Here is a 17,594-nt window from a genome sequence, read left to right on the forward strand (position 1 = left end):
CTTCACTGCCCTGCCTCCTCACAAGGGTCAGGGCCCTACCTTTTTCCTCCCAGGCAGAAAGTGGAAGCCACTTGGCTGGAGCAGCCCACCACACCAAGGAGACCCCAGGGATTTGTTGTTGTCTTTCTGGCCAGGTCTGTGCCCAATACATCAGCTTCTCCACACTACATGTTGGGCATAGACCTGGCCAGAACACATGGGAAGGAGACCGTTATCTTCGGGGACCACTGTCACAAAATGTAAAGCATGGAATATGTTCTAAGATGAAATATATAAAATTATTTAATAAGTGGCAGTTGATATTATACTGAAGACAACAAGAACAATATTCTCTAATAATTATGTGGAATTAATTAGGAAGTAATGATTAAGAGCTTTAAGTTTCAGAAGTATTTCAAAGATAGAAGTTAACAAAGAATTGTTGTTTTCCATCATTTCTTTCCTCACAGATAAGGCTACTTACAGTTGACCTAAACTGGGAAATTCATCCTTGCTCCAACCTTTCACTTGACACTCTGGTATCATTTTGGTCATTCCTATTCTCTCTCTCTCTGTTCTCTAGCCATATAATATTCCCTACTTTCTTACTTCCTGGCCCTGAATATCCTTAGAATACACATCTCCCCTTTCTTTCATGATTCATTACACCTTGTACCAATCTCAAATTAGATTTTATTTCCCCTTTGCTCATAGACCTTGCCCGCAGTGTTAGATCAAGGTGACAGAACAACACCCAACACTCAAGCTTTATTTTTAACTTCTTGAGATGTTATAAAATTCCTATTTACTCATCAAATCCTTGCTCAACTATAAGATCTTTGAAAGCGAGGACTTTTTGCTCAACACTGCGTTCTTAGTTTTCACCCAAATATCTGGCATATTAATGTATACTAATGATATGAGTAAAGTTTTGCCTCATCTGTAATTTTGTGAATCACTTGAGTAATGAGAACACTTTCTGGGATAATAGTGAAGTCATCTATCTTAATAGGCAACAGGATTATTCAGAGGTATGCATATGTCAAAATGCAGCAAATGAATGCTTAAAATTTAAGCATTTTTTAATTAAAATTTTATTCCCCCCAAAAATTCTAGTTAATGATATGCATTCTAAATTATTTATTAAGAAGCACCTTAATATCTAAAATTAATTTTCAGATGCATAAAAATGGGATCAATAGATCTGTGACAAATATATAAAATGGTAAAATAGTAAAATCTAGGCAGTGGGTGTAAGGGTGGTCACTGAAAATCTTTCAACTTGGATGTAAGTAGAAATTTTCTTATTAAATATAAAAGTATATTCATAAGAATATATAATACACATTATACAATGAAACAATGTACATCAAACAAATTAGAATGGTTTCCTATGAAGGGACAAGGGAACAGAGGAAAGTAATATAAAAGGAAATTTAAAAGAATAAATAAGTGAAAGTAGAAAGGCTCTCTAGTCTTTGCATTGACCAATGACGATGGTGCACTACAAAGTGAGAAGTGGGATGCGCCTGAGAAACAAAAACAAACATTGATTTTTAAGCTTAATAATAAATGATTTATACTTTGTAAAGAGAGCAGATTAATAAACAGCCATATGTATCATTTAAGTAACAATGTCAATGTCAAGAAGAGTACACAAAAGCTTCAAAGCTTAATCCACAGTATCTGTGTCAAAAGTAACCATGAATATTTACCTGTGAGGATAGATAATGTAGTAGTCTTCCCTGCTCCATTATGACCGAGAAGGACAGTGATTTGCCCTTCATATAAATTCAAAGACAAGTCTTGAACTGCTAGTACAGTCATATTTTGCAATGTGAATTCCTGTGAAAAGAAAAAAAAACCCACAAACCTTATATCTATTACTATTACTTATAAAGGGTATGCATTTATATCAATTATCTATAGAATAAGAAAATAAGAGACCATTAATCTCAAAAGGTAAAATCAAAGTATAAAAGAAAAAAATCATGAACAATTATATCTGGAAGCAAAATGTGGATAGAAGTTCAAAGTAGGTCCATAAGACTTTTTCTGAACAATTTTGTGGAGTCCCACTTTGATCCATTTACTGTCATGAAGCTGATATATTACAATCTGCTCCAGTCAATGTCTTTCTGCTAAATTTCTAAACTTACTGCAAAAAGTCGTTATATGTGGTTGTCCTATAAGCACTTCAAACTCTACTAATTAGTTCAGTCGCTCAGTTGTGTCAAACTCTTTGCAACCCCATGGACTATGGCACGCCAGGCTTCCCTGTCCATCACCAACTCCCAGAGCTTGCTCACACTCATGTCCATCGAATCGGTGATGCCATCCAATCATCTCATCCTCTGTTGTCCCCTTCTCCTCTTTTCAATCTTTCCCAGCATCAGCATCTTTTCAAATGAGTCAGTTCTTTGCATCACAGGACCAAAATATTGCAGCTTCAGCCTCAGCATCAGTCCTTCCAAAGAATATTCAGGACTGATTCCTTTAGGATAGACTGGTTGGATCTCCTTGCAGTCCAAGGGACTCTCAAGAGTCTTCTTCAACACCACAGCTCAAAAGCATCAATTCTTTGGTACTCAGTTATCTTAATAGTCCAACTCTCACATCCATACATGACTACTGGAGAAACCACAGCTTTGACTAGATGGATCTTTGTCTGCAAAGTAATGTCTCTGCTTCTTAATATGCTGTCTAGGTTGGTCATAGCTTTTCTTCCAAGAAGCAAGCTTCTTTCAATTTCATGGCTGCAGTCACTATCTGCAGTGATTTCGGAGCCCAAGAAAATAAAGTCTGCCACTGTTTCCATTGTTTCCCCATCTATTTCCCATGAAGTGATGGGACTGGATGCCATGATCTTAGTTTTTTGAATGTTGAGTTTTAAATCAGCTTTTTCACTCTCCTCTTTCACTTTTATCAAGAGGCTCTTTAATTCTTCTTTGCTTTCTGCCATAAGGGTGGTGTCATCTGCATACTGAGGTTATTGATACTTCTCCTGGAAATCTTGATTCCAGCTTGTGCTTCACCCAGCCCAGCATTTACCATGATGTACTCTGCATATAAGTTAAATAAGCAGGATAGCAACATACAGCCTTGATGTACTCCTTTCTCAATTTGGAACCAGTCTGTTGTTCCATGTCCAGTTCTAACTGTTGCTTCTTGACCTACATGCAGATTTCTCAGGAGGCAGGTAAGGTGGTCTGGTATTCTCATCTCTTTAAGAACGTTCCACAGTTTGTTGTGATCCACACAGTCAAAGGCTTTGGCATAGTCAATAAAGCAGATATTTTTCTGGAATGCTTTTGCTTTTTCTATGATACAACAGATGCTGGAAATTTGATCTCTGGTTCCTCTGCCTTTTTTAAATCCAGATTGAACATCTGGAAGTTCTTGCTTCACATACTGTTGAAGCCTTGCTTGGAGAATTTTGAGCATTACTTTGCTGGCATGTGAGATGAGTGCCGTTGTGTGGTAGTTTGAACATTCTTTGGCATTGCCTTTCTTTGGGATTGGGATTAAAACTGACTTTTTCCAGTCCTGTGGCCACTGCTGAGTTTTCCAAATTTGCTGACATATTGAGTACAGCACTTTCACAGCATCATCTTTTAGGATTTGAAATATCTCGACTACAATTCCATCACCTCCAGTAGCTTTGTTTGTAGTGATGCTTCCTAAGGCCCACCTGATTTTGCATTCCAGGATGTCTGTCTCTAGGTGCGTGATCACACCACTGTGGCTATCCAGGTTATTAAGATCCCTTTTGTATAGTTCTGTGCCTTCTTGCCACCTGTTCTTAGTATCTTCTGCTTCTGTTAGATTCATACCATTTCTATCCTTAAATGTGCCCATCTTTTCATGAAATGTTTCCTTGGTATCTCTAATGTTCTAAGAGATCTCTATTCTTTCCCATTCTATTGTTTTCCTCTATTTCTTTGCATTGATCACAAGGAAGGCTTTCTTATTTCTCCTTGCTATTCTTTGGAACTCTGCATTCACATGGGTATATCTTTCCTTTTCTCCTTTTCCTTCTTTTCTCAGCTATTTGTAAGGCCTCCTCAGACAGCCATTTTGCCTTTTCTTTTTTTTTTCTTGGATATGGTCTTAATCACCACCTCCTGTACAACCTTATGAACCTCCGTCCATAATTCTTTAGGCACTCTGTCTATCAGATGATATCCCTTGAATCTATTTGTCATTTCCACTGTGTAATTGTAAGGTATTTGATTTAGGTCATACCTGAATCATCTAGTGGTTTTCCCTACTTTTTTCAGCTTAAGTCTGAATTTTGCAAGGCTGACTCTATAGAGCTTCTCCATTTTCAGCTGAAAAGAATATAATCAATCTTATTTTGGTATTGACCATCTGGTGATGTCCATGTGTAGAGCCATCTCTCGTGTTGTTGGAAGAGGGTGTTTGCTATGATCAGTACTTTCTCTTGGCAAAACTCTATTAGCCTTTGCCCTGCTTCATTTTGTATTCCAAGGCCAAACTTGCCTATTACTCCAGGTATATCTTGACTTCCTACTTTTGCATTCCAGTCCCCTATGATGAAAAGGATATCTTTTTTCGAGTGTTAGTTCCAGAAGCTCTTGTAGGTCTTCATAGAACTTCAGCTTTTGTGGCACTGCTGGTGAAGAATTTGCCTGCAGTGTGGGAGCCCTGGGTTCGATCCCTGGGTTGGGAAGATCCCCTGGAGAAGGGAAAGTCTATCCACTCCAGTATTCTGGCCTGCAGAATTCCATGGACTCTATAGTCCAAGGGGTCGCAAAGAGTCAGACACTATTGACTGACCTTCACTTTCACTCATCTGAAAATGTATTCCTCCTGCTATATTCCTTTTCTGAGTAAGTTACACCATTATCTATCTGATGTACAAGGCAGAAGCTTGGGATTTCTTTACCCACAGCTCCCTCTGCCTCATCTACTAAAATTTATCAGTCATTAATCCAGTGGATCCCCACTGGTTGCCTTGTAAAAAACAATGCCTGAAGGACACTAGAGCAAATTGCCAGCTTTTCCATGGTTGAGGCAGGGCTGAGAGCAGTGCTGAAACAGTGTACCGTGTGACCCTGCACTATGGGTGACCGATGACACAACAGAGTGCCATCCCTAAAGGACGGCTCTGGTGGAGGAATACTTGGTGGCTCCTCTCCCAGTGGGAGCACTGCAATACCACCTATTTCACAGTGCAGCTCAGAAACAGATGAGGGGTTCCTAGTCCAAAACCTAAGGTGCAGACCATGCCCCTGCTACGGCTGTGACAGCCACAGGGAAGAGAGGAGGCACTGCTTAACATGCAGGGCAGGTTCTGATCACCGTAAGACCAGTCACATCACATATCAAAGGGATAAAAGCCAGGACACACTGAGGAAAGAAGCAGCAGTCATCCATACTAAAAACAGCATTGGCATCAGCAATATCAAAGCCGTTCAGGCTATACAGGGATGCTACCACATCAAATAGCCCTCTAAGACCATGGTAGATAATTGTTTCTCCCAAACTCAAAAAGTAAGAGAAACATAGATAAAAAGAAGAAGTAGAGGAACAACTCCCAGATAAAAGACCAAGACACGTGTACCCCAATGTTCATTGTAGCACTGTTTATAATAGCCAGGACACGGAAGCAACCTAGATGTCCATCAGCAGATGAATGGATAAGAAAGCTGTGGTACATATACACAATGGAGTATTACTCAGCCATTAAAAAGAATACATTTGAATCAGTTCTAATGAGGTGGATGAAACTGGAGCCCATTATACAGAGTGAAGTAAGCCAGAAAGAAAAACACCAATACAGTATACTAACGCATATATATGGAATTTAGAAAGATGGTAACAACAACCCTGTATGCGAGACAGCAAAAGAGACACAGATGTATAGAACAGTCTTTTGGACTCTGTGGCGGGGGGTGGGGTGGGGGATGATTTGGGAGAATGGCATTAAAACATGCATAATATCATATAAGAAACGAATCACCAGTCCAGGTTCGATGCAGGATACAGGAAGCTTGGAGCTGGTGCACTGGGATGACCCAGAGGGAGGGTATGGGGAGGGAGCTGGGAGGGGGGTTCAGGACAAGACAACCAAGACAACTCCCCTAAAAGAACAAACAATGGAACAGACATCTTCAGCCTGATAGACACAGAGTGCAAAAAGGAGACAATGAAAGGATATCAATAAAAATTCAGATTATTATATAAAGAATCTAGAAACTATAAAGAACCAAGAAAAATTAGAAATCTCATTTGCTGAGGCAAAAGCTGAGCTAGAAACAATGAACAGAAGATTGAATAATACAAAATGAATAAGTGGTGAATAAATTCCAACAAAAGAAGAAAAAGTAAAGGAGATCAAAAAATGTACTTGAAGGAATTATGACTGAAAACTTTCCAAACCTAAAGAAGTGAAGTGAAGTGAAAGTTGCTCAGTCATGTCCGACTCTTTGTGACCGCCCCCCCCCCCCCCCCCGCCCCTACCATGGACTATACAGTCCATGGGATTCTCCAGGCCAGAATACTGGAGTGGGTAGCCTTTCCTTTCTCCAGGGGATCTTCCCAACTCCAGGATCGAACCCAGGTCTACTGCCTTGCAGGCAGACTCTTTCCCAGCTGAACTACTAGGGAAGCGAAAAAACAAGAAAAGCGAAAAAAAAAAAAAAAAAAAAAGAAGGAAACACATATTCAGATACAGTAAGTGTAGAGAGTTTCAGACAATATGAACCCAAAAAGACTTACACCAGACATACTATAAAGTGGCAAAGAAAGAAAGTCAAAGTGTTAGTTGCTCAATCATATCCAGTTCTTTGCAACCCCATAAACTATAGCCCACCAGGCTGTTCTGTCCATGGAATTCTCCAGGCAAGAATACTGGAGTGGGTTGCCATTCCCTTCTCCAGGAGATCTTCCCAACCCAGGGATCAAACCCAGGTCTCCTGAATTGCAAGCAGATTCTTTACTGTCTGAGCCACCAGGGAAGCAAAAGTTAAATGTAAAGAAAGGATGCTGAAGGCAAGGAGAGAAAAACAAAATTTGATTGCAAGGAAATCTCCTTAAGGCAATCAGCTGGTTTCTGTATTGGAATGTTGCAGGCCAAAAGGGAGTAGCAAGATACATTCACAATTTTGAAAGAGAAAAATCTGCAACATAAGAAACTCTTTCCAGAAAGATTATCATTTAGAATAGAAAGAGAGATAAAGAATTTCTGAGACAGGAAAAACTAAAAGAACTAAACTAAAATGAAACCTATCATAAAGGAAATATTGAAAGATATTTTCTAAATAGATAAGAAATAAGAATCCATAGAAAAGAGAAAATGAGAATTGAAAAGGAAATTACTTAAATAAACCAGTATACAGATTTAAAAAAAAATAAAAAATAAAATTTTTTTGTGAAAGCAGTGAACAGCAAAAGGGTAAATATGAAGATGTAAAAGAAGACAACAAAGCCAAAAAGTGTGAAGGAGAATAGCAAAATGCAGATATTTTTTACAATGCATTTGAGCCTATAAGAAAATCAGTCTAAAGCAGTTAGATATAGGAAAATGTTAACATACATGAAAAACAAGATAATCACAAACATACAATAGTTTCACAAAAAAACAGAAAATAAGAGAACACAAGCATAATACAAAAGGAACTAATCAAACAACAAAAGGAAGAACAAAAAGAAAAAGAAAGGAACAAAGAAGAAATCAACAAAGAAACACAGAATCAACTGGAAAATTAGGTTTAAAATGGCAATATATACATATTTATTGATAATTACCTTATGTGGCTTAAATGCTCCAAAGACATAGAGTGGAAGATTGGATTAAAAACACACACACGAGTCTAGCTGCCTAGAAGAGAATATTCAGTGCGAAAGACAGACTTAGGCTGAAAGTGAGAAGATGAAAAAGACATTTCATTCAAATGGAAATTAGAGGAAAGTGGGTGTAACAGTACTCATATGAGAAAAAATAGACCTTAAAACAAAGGCCATAAAGAAAAATACAAAAGAATATTATAAAAGAATAAATGCAAGAAGAGTGTATTATACTCATCAACAAATATGCACATTTTAGGGGTATAACTGAATCATTTTGCATCCAAATACATAAAACAAACACTAACAGATATGATGGTGGTGCAGCGGTAGAGAAGCTGCCTGCCAATGCCAGACACTCAAGACATATGGGTTCAGTCTTTGGGTTGGGAAGATTCCCTGAAGTAGAAAAGGGCAACCCACTCCAGTGATTTTGCCTGGGAAATTCCATGGACAGAGGAGCCAAGCTGTCTACAGTCCATTGGGTTGCAAAGAGCCAGACATGACTGAGTGCAAGATTTTAACACCCAACTCACATCAGTGGACAGATTTTGTAAACAGAAGATCAATAACACAACAGAGAAATTAAATGATACAATAGAACAGTTAAGTCTTCTTGATATATATAGGGTATTACATTAAAAAAACCAGAATACACATTCTTTCCAAGTGCACATGGAACCGTCTCTAGGACTGACCACATAAAGGACACAAGATGAATCTCAACAAATTTAAGAATACAGAAATTATTTCAGCTGTCTTTTCAGATTACAATGGCATGAAACTAGAAACCTACCACAGAAAAGAAATAAGAAAAAAAATGATTACATGGAGACTAAACAACATGTTACTAAAAAATCAGTGAATCTTATAAATAAGGAAATAAAAGTCACCTGTATTCCACCCAAGGGCTCTTTTAACAATTTTTGTTCATAGTAATTTTGTAGAAAAGTTTGCAATTTTCCTCAATGAGACTACACACATACACGCACACAATTTTCTATTCTGTATTTTCTCTAAACTTTTAGAATTTTCTCATTTCTCTCTATATTCTTTATATGTGTATTTAGCTTTTACAAATTATTGTATAATACAGTAATGATCTTAATTTACTTTATATTTCTCTTACTAAGGAAAAAAATTTAAAATTTTATTTGATAGCATTGCAGTGATTTTTTTTGTGTATAAATCCCTGTATTTTAAAATTATATCTCCAAAATAGATTTTTAAAATTGAAACATTAATCAAAGGATTAAAATACATTTATTTAAGTTTATTGATAGAGATTGTTAACTATTTTGCTGTAGATTTTTTAATTTCTATTTTATATTGGAGCATAGTTGATGAACAATACTATGTTAAATTCAGGTGTACAGCAAAGTGATTCAGTTATATATATATATATGTGTGTGTATATATATATATATATATATATATACACACATGTATCTGTTCATTTTCTAATTCTTTTCCCATTTATTACAGAATATTGAGCAGCATCCCATGTGCTATAGAGTAGGTCTTTCTTGGTTATAGTATATACATGTCAATTCCAAACTCTCAGTCTATCCCTCCTCCCAATCCTTTCCCCAGTAACCATAAGTTCATTCTCTAAGTCTGTGAATCTGTTCTGTTTTGTAAATATGTTTATTTGTATCATGTTTTAAGATTCTCTGTATAAATACTATCATATTATATGTGTCTTCACCTGACTTGTTTCACTTAGCTTCACTTTGTCAACAAGGTCCGTCTAGTCAAAGACATGGTTTTTCCAGTAGTCATGTATGGATGTGAGAGTTGGACTATAAAGAAGGCTGAGCATTGAAGAACTGATGCTTTTGAACTGTGGTGTTGGAGGAGACTCTTGAGAGTCCCTTGGACTGCAAGAAGATCCAACCAGTCCATCCTAAAGGAAATCAGTCCTGAATATTCATTGGAAGGATGGATGGTGAAGCGGAAACTCCAATATTTTGGCCACCTGATGCGAAGAACTGACTCATTTGAAAAGACCCTGATGCTTGGAAAGATTGAAGGTGGGAGGAGAAGGGGACGACAGAGGATGAGATGGTTGGATGGCATCACTGACTCAATGGACATGAGTTTGAGTAAACTCTGGGAGTTGGCGATGGACAGGGAGGTCTGGCGTGCTGCAGTCCATGAGGTCACAAAGAGTTGGACACGACTGAGCAACTGAACTGAACTGAGTATGATAATCTCCGGGTTTCATCCATGTTGCTGCCAAAGACATTATTTCATTCTTTTTAATGGCTGAGCAATATTCCATTGTATATATGTACTACCATGTCTTTTATCATTCCTCTGTTAATGGTTATTTAGGTTGTTTCCATATCTAGGCTATTGTAAACAGCATTGCAATGAACATGGGGGTGTATGTATTTTTTTGAACCATGTTTTACTCTGGATATATGCCCAGGAGTTTTGCCTCTGGACCACATTGCAGCTCCATCTCTAAGGAACCTCCCCATATTGTTCTCTATAGTGGCCCTACCAATTTACATGCCTTTCAACATTGTAGAAAGGTTCTCTTTTCTCCATACCTTCTTTAATGTTTATTTTTTTCTGATATTTTGATGATAGCCATTCCAACAGGTATGAAGTGATACCTCATTATAATTTTGATTTCCATTTCTCTAATTATTAGCAAGGTTGAGCATTTTTCCATGTGGCTCCTAGCCTTCTATGTTTTCTTTATAGCAATTTCTAGTTAGGTTTTCTGCCCATTTTTTGATTTTTTAAAATCTTGAGCTTCATTGTAGATTTTGGAGACTAATCCCTTTGGTCATATCATTTGCAAATATTTTCTCCCATTCTGTGGGTTGTTTTTCTTTTTTTATGGTTTCCTTTGCTGTGCAAAAGCTATTGAGTTTAATTAGGCCCATTTGTTTCTTTTTGTTTTCCTTTCCATTATTCTAGGAGACAGCTCAGAAGAGATATCACTGCATTTTTGTCAAAGAGTGTTCCGCCTGTTTTCCTCTAAGGGTTTTATAGTTTTATATTTATCTTTAATACATTTTGGGTTTATTTTTGGGTATGGTGTTAAAAAATGTTCTAAGTTCATTTGTTTTGCACGTAGCTGTAGAGTTCCTTCATTGTTTAGTCTTACCTCATTTGTTATAGATTAACTGACCATAGTGTGTGCAGGTTTATTTAGGGGTTTTCTACCCAGTTCCATTAATCTACATTTCTGTTTTGTGCCAGTAACATACTATTTTGAAGATTATAGTTTTGTGGTATAGTCTGAAGTCAGGGAGCCTGTTTCTTCCATATGTATTCCTTTTTCAAGATTGCTTTAGCTATTCAGGATCTTTTATGTTACCATACAAATTTTAAGATTTTTTTTTTTTTTTTGTGAATAATGTCATTGTAATTTGATAGGGACTTCATTGAATCTGTAGATTGCTTTGGGTAATATAATCATTTTGACAATATTGATGCTTCCAATCCAAGAACATGGTATATCTTTCCATTTTTCTGTCATTGTCTACTTAATATAATCAATTAAAAAGCATTTTTTTATATATTGGAAAACTTTCATTTGCAATTAGATATTTATGAGTTACTTTCAAAATAAATAATCTTTCTGTAAATAAAATATTTAAATATTAACAGGTATTATGTATAAATTCCTATTTCCATGTATCAGCTTTATTTGCAATGATGCACATTTGCAAAATACAGTGAAGAAGTATATTTTGGTTATTATTAATCTAAAAACAAAAATATATGATCAAAAATAAGTACCTCAAAATACTTTTATAATTCATATTCTTTTACTAGATTTAACATTACCTTTTAAATACATTTATAACACTAAAGAAATAAAAATTATTAAAGAAATGAATTTTCTAACTGAGGAACTGGAGATAATTACAAAATAATTCTTATTGGCATTTTTGCATTATAGTAAGAAAGAATGTACATCAGAGTTTTATTTTAAAATAACATATAATATTGATATAATAATACAGACATGTAGTCTTTAGATTTGTACTGGATTAATTGTATCAATTTATCTCTGAGAATTTGCCAGCATCCTGTTTGGATACTTGGGAGTCTAAAGTTTAGAGCCCAAAGGAGAGATTTGAATTGGATAAATTTGAGATTCCATCATATAGATAGTAATTAAAACCATACACACACACACATGCACACACATTATTATATAGAGAACACTTCAATTTCTTTTAGAAGGAGGTACATTAGACAAAACAAATACATGAATGCTATTAAGCCAGGAAAAATACCTTTGCATGTATGTAGAGACCTCTGGCTGAGTCAGGGAGGCCATTGTTGTTGTTGTTCAGTCACCCAGTCGCATCCAACTCATTGTGACTACATGGACTGCAGCACACCAGGCCTCCCTGTCCCTCATCATCTCCCAGAGTTTGCCCAAGAGACAAATGTTCATGTTCATTGCACTGGTGATGCCATCCAGCCATCTCTTCCTCTGACACCCTTTTCTCCTTCTGCCCTCAACCTCTCCCAGTATCAAGGACTTTTCCAATGAATTGCCTATTCACATCAGATGACCAAAATACTGGAGCTTAAGCTTCAGCATCAGTCCTTCCAGTGAATATTCAGGGTTGATCTCTCAAGATTGACTGGTTTGATCTCGTTGCTGTCCAAGAGACTTTCAGAAGTCTTCCCCAGCCCCACAGTTCAAAGACATCAATTCTTTGGCATCCTGTCTTGTTTGCAATCCATCTCTCATGACCATATGTAACCACTGCGAAAATCTCCTCTAGGGAGGCCGTTGCTGCTGCTGCTGTTGCTAAGTCACTTCAGTCGTGTCTGACTCTGTGCAACCCCATAGACGGCAGCCCACCAGGCTCCCCTGTCCCTGGGATTCTCCAGGCAAGAACACTGGAGTGGGTTGCCATTTCCTTCTCCAATGCATGAAAGTTAAAAGTGAAAGGGACATTGCTCAGTCGTGTCCAACTCTTCGTGACCCCATGGACTGCAGCCTACCAGGCTCCTTCGTCCATGGAATTTGCCAGGCAAGAGTGCTGGAGTGGGGTGCCACTGCCTTCTCTGAGGGAGGCCATTAGATATGTGTAATACACAGATAAGGCTTTGCTGCAGTTTCTAAAGTACTGGACCCTCTCCTTGAAAATATGCACATTTTAGTAAATAAAAGTTATCCAAAAATGTTTTTAAAAGTGAGTCAGTAATGAAATCCAAGAGCAAACTTAAAAATACCTTGAGACAAAAGGCAATGAAGACACAGCCATAAGAATCAATGGGATGCAGCAAAAGTAGTTCTTAGAGGGATGTTTATAGTGATACAAGCCTTTCTAAAACAATAATAAAAATCTCAAATAAACAACTTAAGCCACCACCTAGAAGAATTAGAAAAAGAACAAACAAACGTAAAGTAAGCAGAAGGAAGAAGATAATAAAGATCAGAAAGAAAACAAATAGAGATTTAAAAAAACACTGGAAGCTTTTGATTTAAATTAGGTCCAGTTGCTTATTTTTGTTTTTATTTTTATTACTCTGGGAGGTGGGTCTTAGAGGATCTTGTTGTGATTTATGTCAAAAAGTATTCTATGTTTTCCTCTAAGAGTTTTATAGTTTCTGGCCTTACATTTAGGTCTTTAATCTACTTTGAACTTATTTTTATGTATGGTGTTACAAAGAGTTGCAATTTCATTCTTTTACATGCAATTGACCAGTTCAGTTTTCCTGTCACCACTTGCTGAAGAGATTATCTTTTTTCCACTGTATATTTTTGCCTCCTTTGTCAAAGATAAGGTGTCCATAGCTGTGTGGATTTATCTCTGGGATTTCTATTTTGTTCCATTGATCTATATTTCTATTTGTGTGCCAGTACCATACTGTCTTGATGACTATAGCTTTGTAGTATAGGCTGAAGTTGGGAATGGGAGAAAATGACAGCAAACAAAATAACTGACAAAGAATTAACCTCCAAAATATACAAATGTTCCATGAAGCTCAATATTATAAAAATGAACAATTCAATCAAAAAGTGAGCAGAAGACCTAAACAGACATTTCTACAAAGAAGACATATAAATGGCTAATAAACACATGAAAAGATGCTCAATGTCACTCATTAATATAGAAATGCAAATGAAAACCACAGTGAGGTATCTCACCAGTCAGAATGGCCATCATCAAAAAGTCTACAAACAATAAATGCTGGAGAGGGTATGGTGAAAAGGAAAACCTCTTACACTGTTGGTGGGAATAAAAACTGATACAAACACTATGGAGAATGGTATGGAGATTCCTTAAAATACTAGAAATAAAACTACCATGTGACCCAGAAATCCCACTACTGGGCATATACCCCAAGGAAACCAGAATTGAAAAAAAAAACACATGTACCCCAGTGTCCATTGCAGCACTATTTACAATAGCTAGGACATGGAAGCACCCTAGATGTCCCTTGGCAGATGAGTGGATAAAGAAGTTGTGGATACATATATACAATGGAATATTACTCAGCTATAAAAAAGAATGCATTTGTGTCCATTTTAAGTCAGAAAGAGCAAGAGCAATGCCATATATTAGCACATATATATGGAGTCTAGAAAAATGGTTCCGATGGTCCTACGTGCAGGGCAGCAAAGGAGACACAGATGTAAAGAAGAGACTTTTGGACTCAGTGGGAGAAGGAGAGAGTGGGATGATTTGAGAAAATAGCATTGAAACATATACATTACCATATATAAAATAGATAAGCAGTGCAAGTTTGATATATGAAGCAAGACACCCAAATCTGGTGATCTGTGACAACCTGGAGGAACAGGGTAAGGAGGGAAGTGGGAGGGTGTTCAAGATGGAGGAGACACATGTATACCTATGGCCGATTCATATCAATGTATGGCAAAAACCATCACAATATTGTAAACTAATTATCCTCCAATTAAAATAAATTAATTTTAAAAACACTAGAAGAAATTCAATAAAACCAATAAAGGGTAAACAAAATTGATAAATCTCTGTACAGTCTCATCAAGAAAGGAAAAGAGAATATCCAATAAATATAATTAGAAATTAAAGAGAAGAAATCACAACTGATATCACAGAAATACAAAATACCATAAGACAATAATATGAAAAATTATATGCCAATAAATTCAACAGCCTAGAAGAAATGGACTTTTTAGAAACATGCAGCTGTTCAAAGTTGAAGGGCTGAATCAAGAAGAATTAGATAACTTGGATGGATCAATCACTAAAAGTAAAATAGTATCCATTAAAAAAAAAAAAAAAAACAAAAACTCCCTACAAACAAAAGTCCAGAGCCTGATGGCTTCACAGGCAAATTCCACCAAACATACAAAGAACTTCTACCAATTTTTCTCAAACTCTTCCAAAAGACTGAAGAAGAGAAAATACTTTCAAACACATTCTGTAAAGACACCATTACCCTGATACCAAAACCAGACACAGACACTACCAGAAAAGATTGCAGAACAATATTTTTGATGAATATTGATGCGAAAATTGTCAAAATGTTGGCTATTAAGTTCAACAGCACATTATAAAAAAGATCCCATACCACAACCAAGTTGAAGTCATGGCTAGTTCACAAGGATGGGTCAACACATGCAAATCCATCAGTGTGATCCACCACATCAAGATAAATCAAAAACCACAAGATCATCTCAATAGCTGCAGAAAAAGGCATTCAATAAAATTCAACATCTGTTCATGATTAAAAAAAAAAAAAAAACTCTTACCAAAGTAGGTATTGAGGGAACATGTCTCAACATAATAAAAGTTATTTATGACACACCAACATCCAATATGATACTCAGCTGTGAAAACTGAAAACTTTTTGTTAAAATCCCACTCTCACCACTTCTATTCAACACAGTATGTAATTCAAAAAGTTGCATGCAACCCTATCTTCATGGTAGCGATATTCCCAATAGCCAAGACATGGAAACAACATAAATGTCCATCGACATATGAATAGACAAAGATGATGTGGTACACATACACCATAGAATATTACTAAACCATAAAAAGAATGAAATAATGCCATTTGAAACAACACGGATGGACCTAGAGATTATCATACTAAGTGAAGAGAAAGGCAAATATATCATATCACCTATATTTGTAATCTAAATTATGACACAAAAGTATTTACAAAACAGAAACAGACCCCCAGTTCAGTTCAGTTCAGCCACTCAGTAGTGTCTGACTCTTTGTGACCCTATGGACAGCAGCACTCCAGGCCTCCTTGTCCATTGCCAACTCCCAGAGTTTACTCAAATTCATGTCCATCAAATCAGTGATGCCATCCAGCCATCTCATCCTCTGTCGTCCTCTTCTCCTCCTGCCCCCAATCCCTCCCAGCATCAGAGTCTTTTCCAGTGAGTCAATTCTTCGCATCAGGTGGCCATAGTATTGGAGTTTCAGCTTTAGCATCAGTCCTTCCAAAGAACACCAGGACTGATCTCCTTTAGAATGGACTGGTTGGATCTCCTTGCAGTCCAAGGGACTCTCAAGAGTCTTCTCCAACACCACAGTTCAAAAACATCAATTCTTCAGCACTCAGCTTTCTTCACAGTCTAACTTTTACATCCATACATGACCACTGGAAAAACCATAGCCTTGACTAGACTCTATTATTCATAGAGTAGATAAATAACAAGGTGTTACTGCATAGTGCAGGAAATTGTATTCAATATCCCATGATAAACCATTATAGAAAAGAATTTGAATCACTTTGCTATACAGCAGAAATTAATACAACATTGTAAATCAACTATACTTCAATAAAAATACTATAGAAAAATAAATATGATTAATATACAAATGCCTCTAGGTTTTAAGGAACAACATGAAAAATAAATGTATAATGTAAGCAGAAAGAAACTTTAATGCAGAATCAAAAGGAAATGTTAAAGAGCAATAACAATGTGACAGAAGTGAAGAACACTTCTGATGAGCTCACTAGTGGACTGGACATGGCTGAGAAAAGAAGACACAGTAAGCTTGAAAACACAACAATAGCAACATCTCAAATTGAAATAAGAAGAAAAAAGAATGAAAATGATCAGAACAGAATCTCCAACAACTGTTGGACAGTTACAAAAGGTGTTGTCTATGTATAATATAATGGGATTGCCAGAAGGAGAAGAAAGGGAGAAAGAACCAGAAGATATGTTCGAGGAAATGATGACTGAGAATTTTCCAGATGAATGATAGATACCAAACTATAGTTCTAGGAAGCTCAAAGGAAATTCAGCAGGATAAAGACCACACACACACAGATCTAGACTGAAGCATGTATTTGTTGAAAACCAAATAATAAAAATCTTGAAAAATAAAAATATCTTGAAATAAGCCACGGCCGAGTGGTCTAAGGCCCTACATTCAGGTCTCAGTCTCCCCTGGAGGCATGGGTTTGAATCCCACTCCTGACAAGCCAACCTAGGGCTTCCCTTGTGGCTCAGTTGGTAAAGAATCCACCTGCCACGTGGGAGACCTATGTTCAATCCCTGGGTTGGGAAGATCCTCTGGAGAAGGGAAAGGCTACCCACTCCAGTATACTGGCCCATGGACTGTATAGTCCATGGGTTCACAAAAAGTCAGACATGACTGAACGATTTCATTTCACTTCACTTGAAATAAACCAGAGATCAGAGGAGAATCTTAACAGGAATAAGGATTAAATTACCTAAGACTTCTCTATAAGCCACTGACAGGCAGAAAAGGAGGAGAGGATAAAACAGGTAACAAAGAACAAGTGTAATAAACATAAGAAAGTTACAGTTGGTGATGCTCAAACGCTGAGTC

At 36.8% G+C, this 17,594-nt stretch overlaps 1 protein-coding gene across 1 annotated transcript in view; it reads right to left on the minus strand.

Annotated features, from left to right (window-relative positions):
• The window catches only part of LOC113883381 (ATP-binding cassette sub-family A member 3-like), a 211,026-nt gene that overhangs the window by 142,553 nt on the left and 50,879 nt on the right, over positions 1 to 17,594 (minus strand). Inside the window, 1 exon segment of the mRNA XM_027527055.1 lies at positions 1,695 to 1,824. Coding sequence (XP_027382856.1) covers positions 1,695 to 1,824 — 130 coding nt within the window.

Source organism: Bos indicus x Bos taurus, chromosome 25 (genome assembly GCF_003369695.1).
Source record: "Bos indicus x Bos taurus breed Angus x Brahman F1 hybrid chromosome 25, Bos_hybrid_MaternalHap_v2.0, whole genome shotgun sequence".
Classification (NCBI taxonomy): domain Eukaryota; kingdom Metazoa; phylum Chordata; class Mammalia; order Artiodactyla; family Bovidae; genus Bos; species Bos indicus x Bos taurus.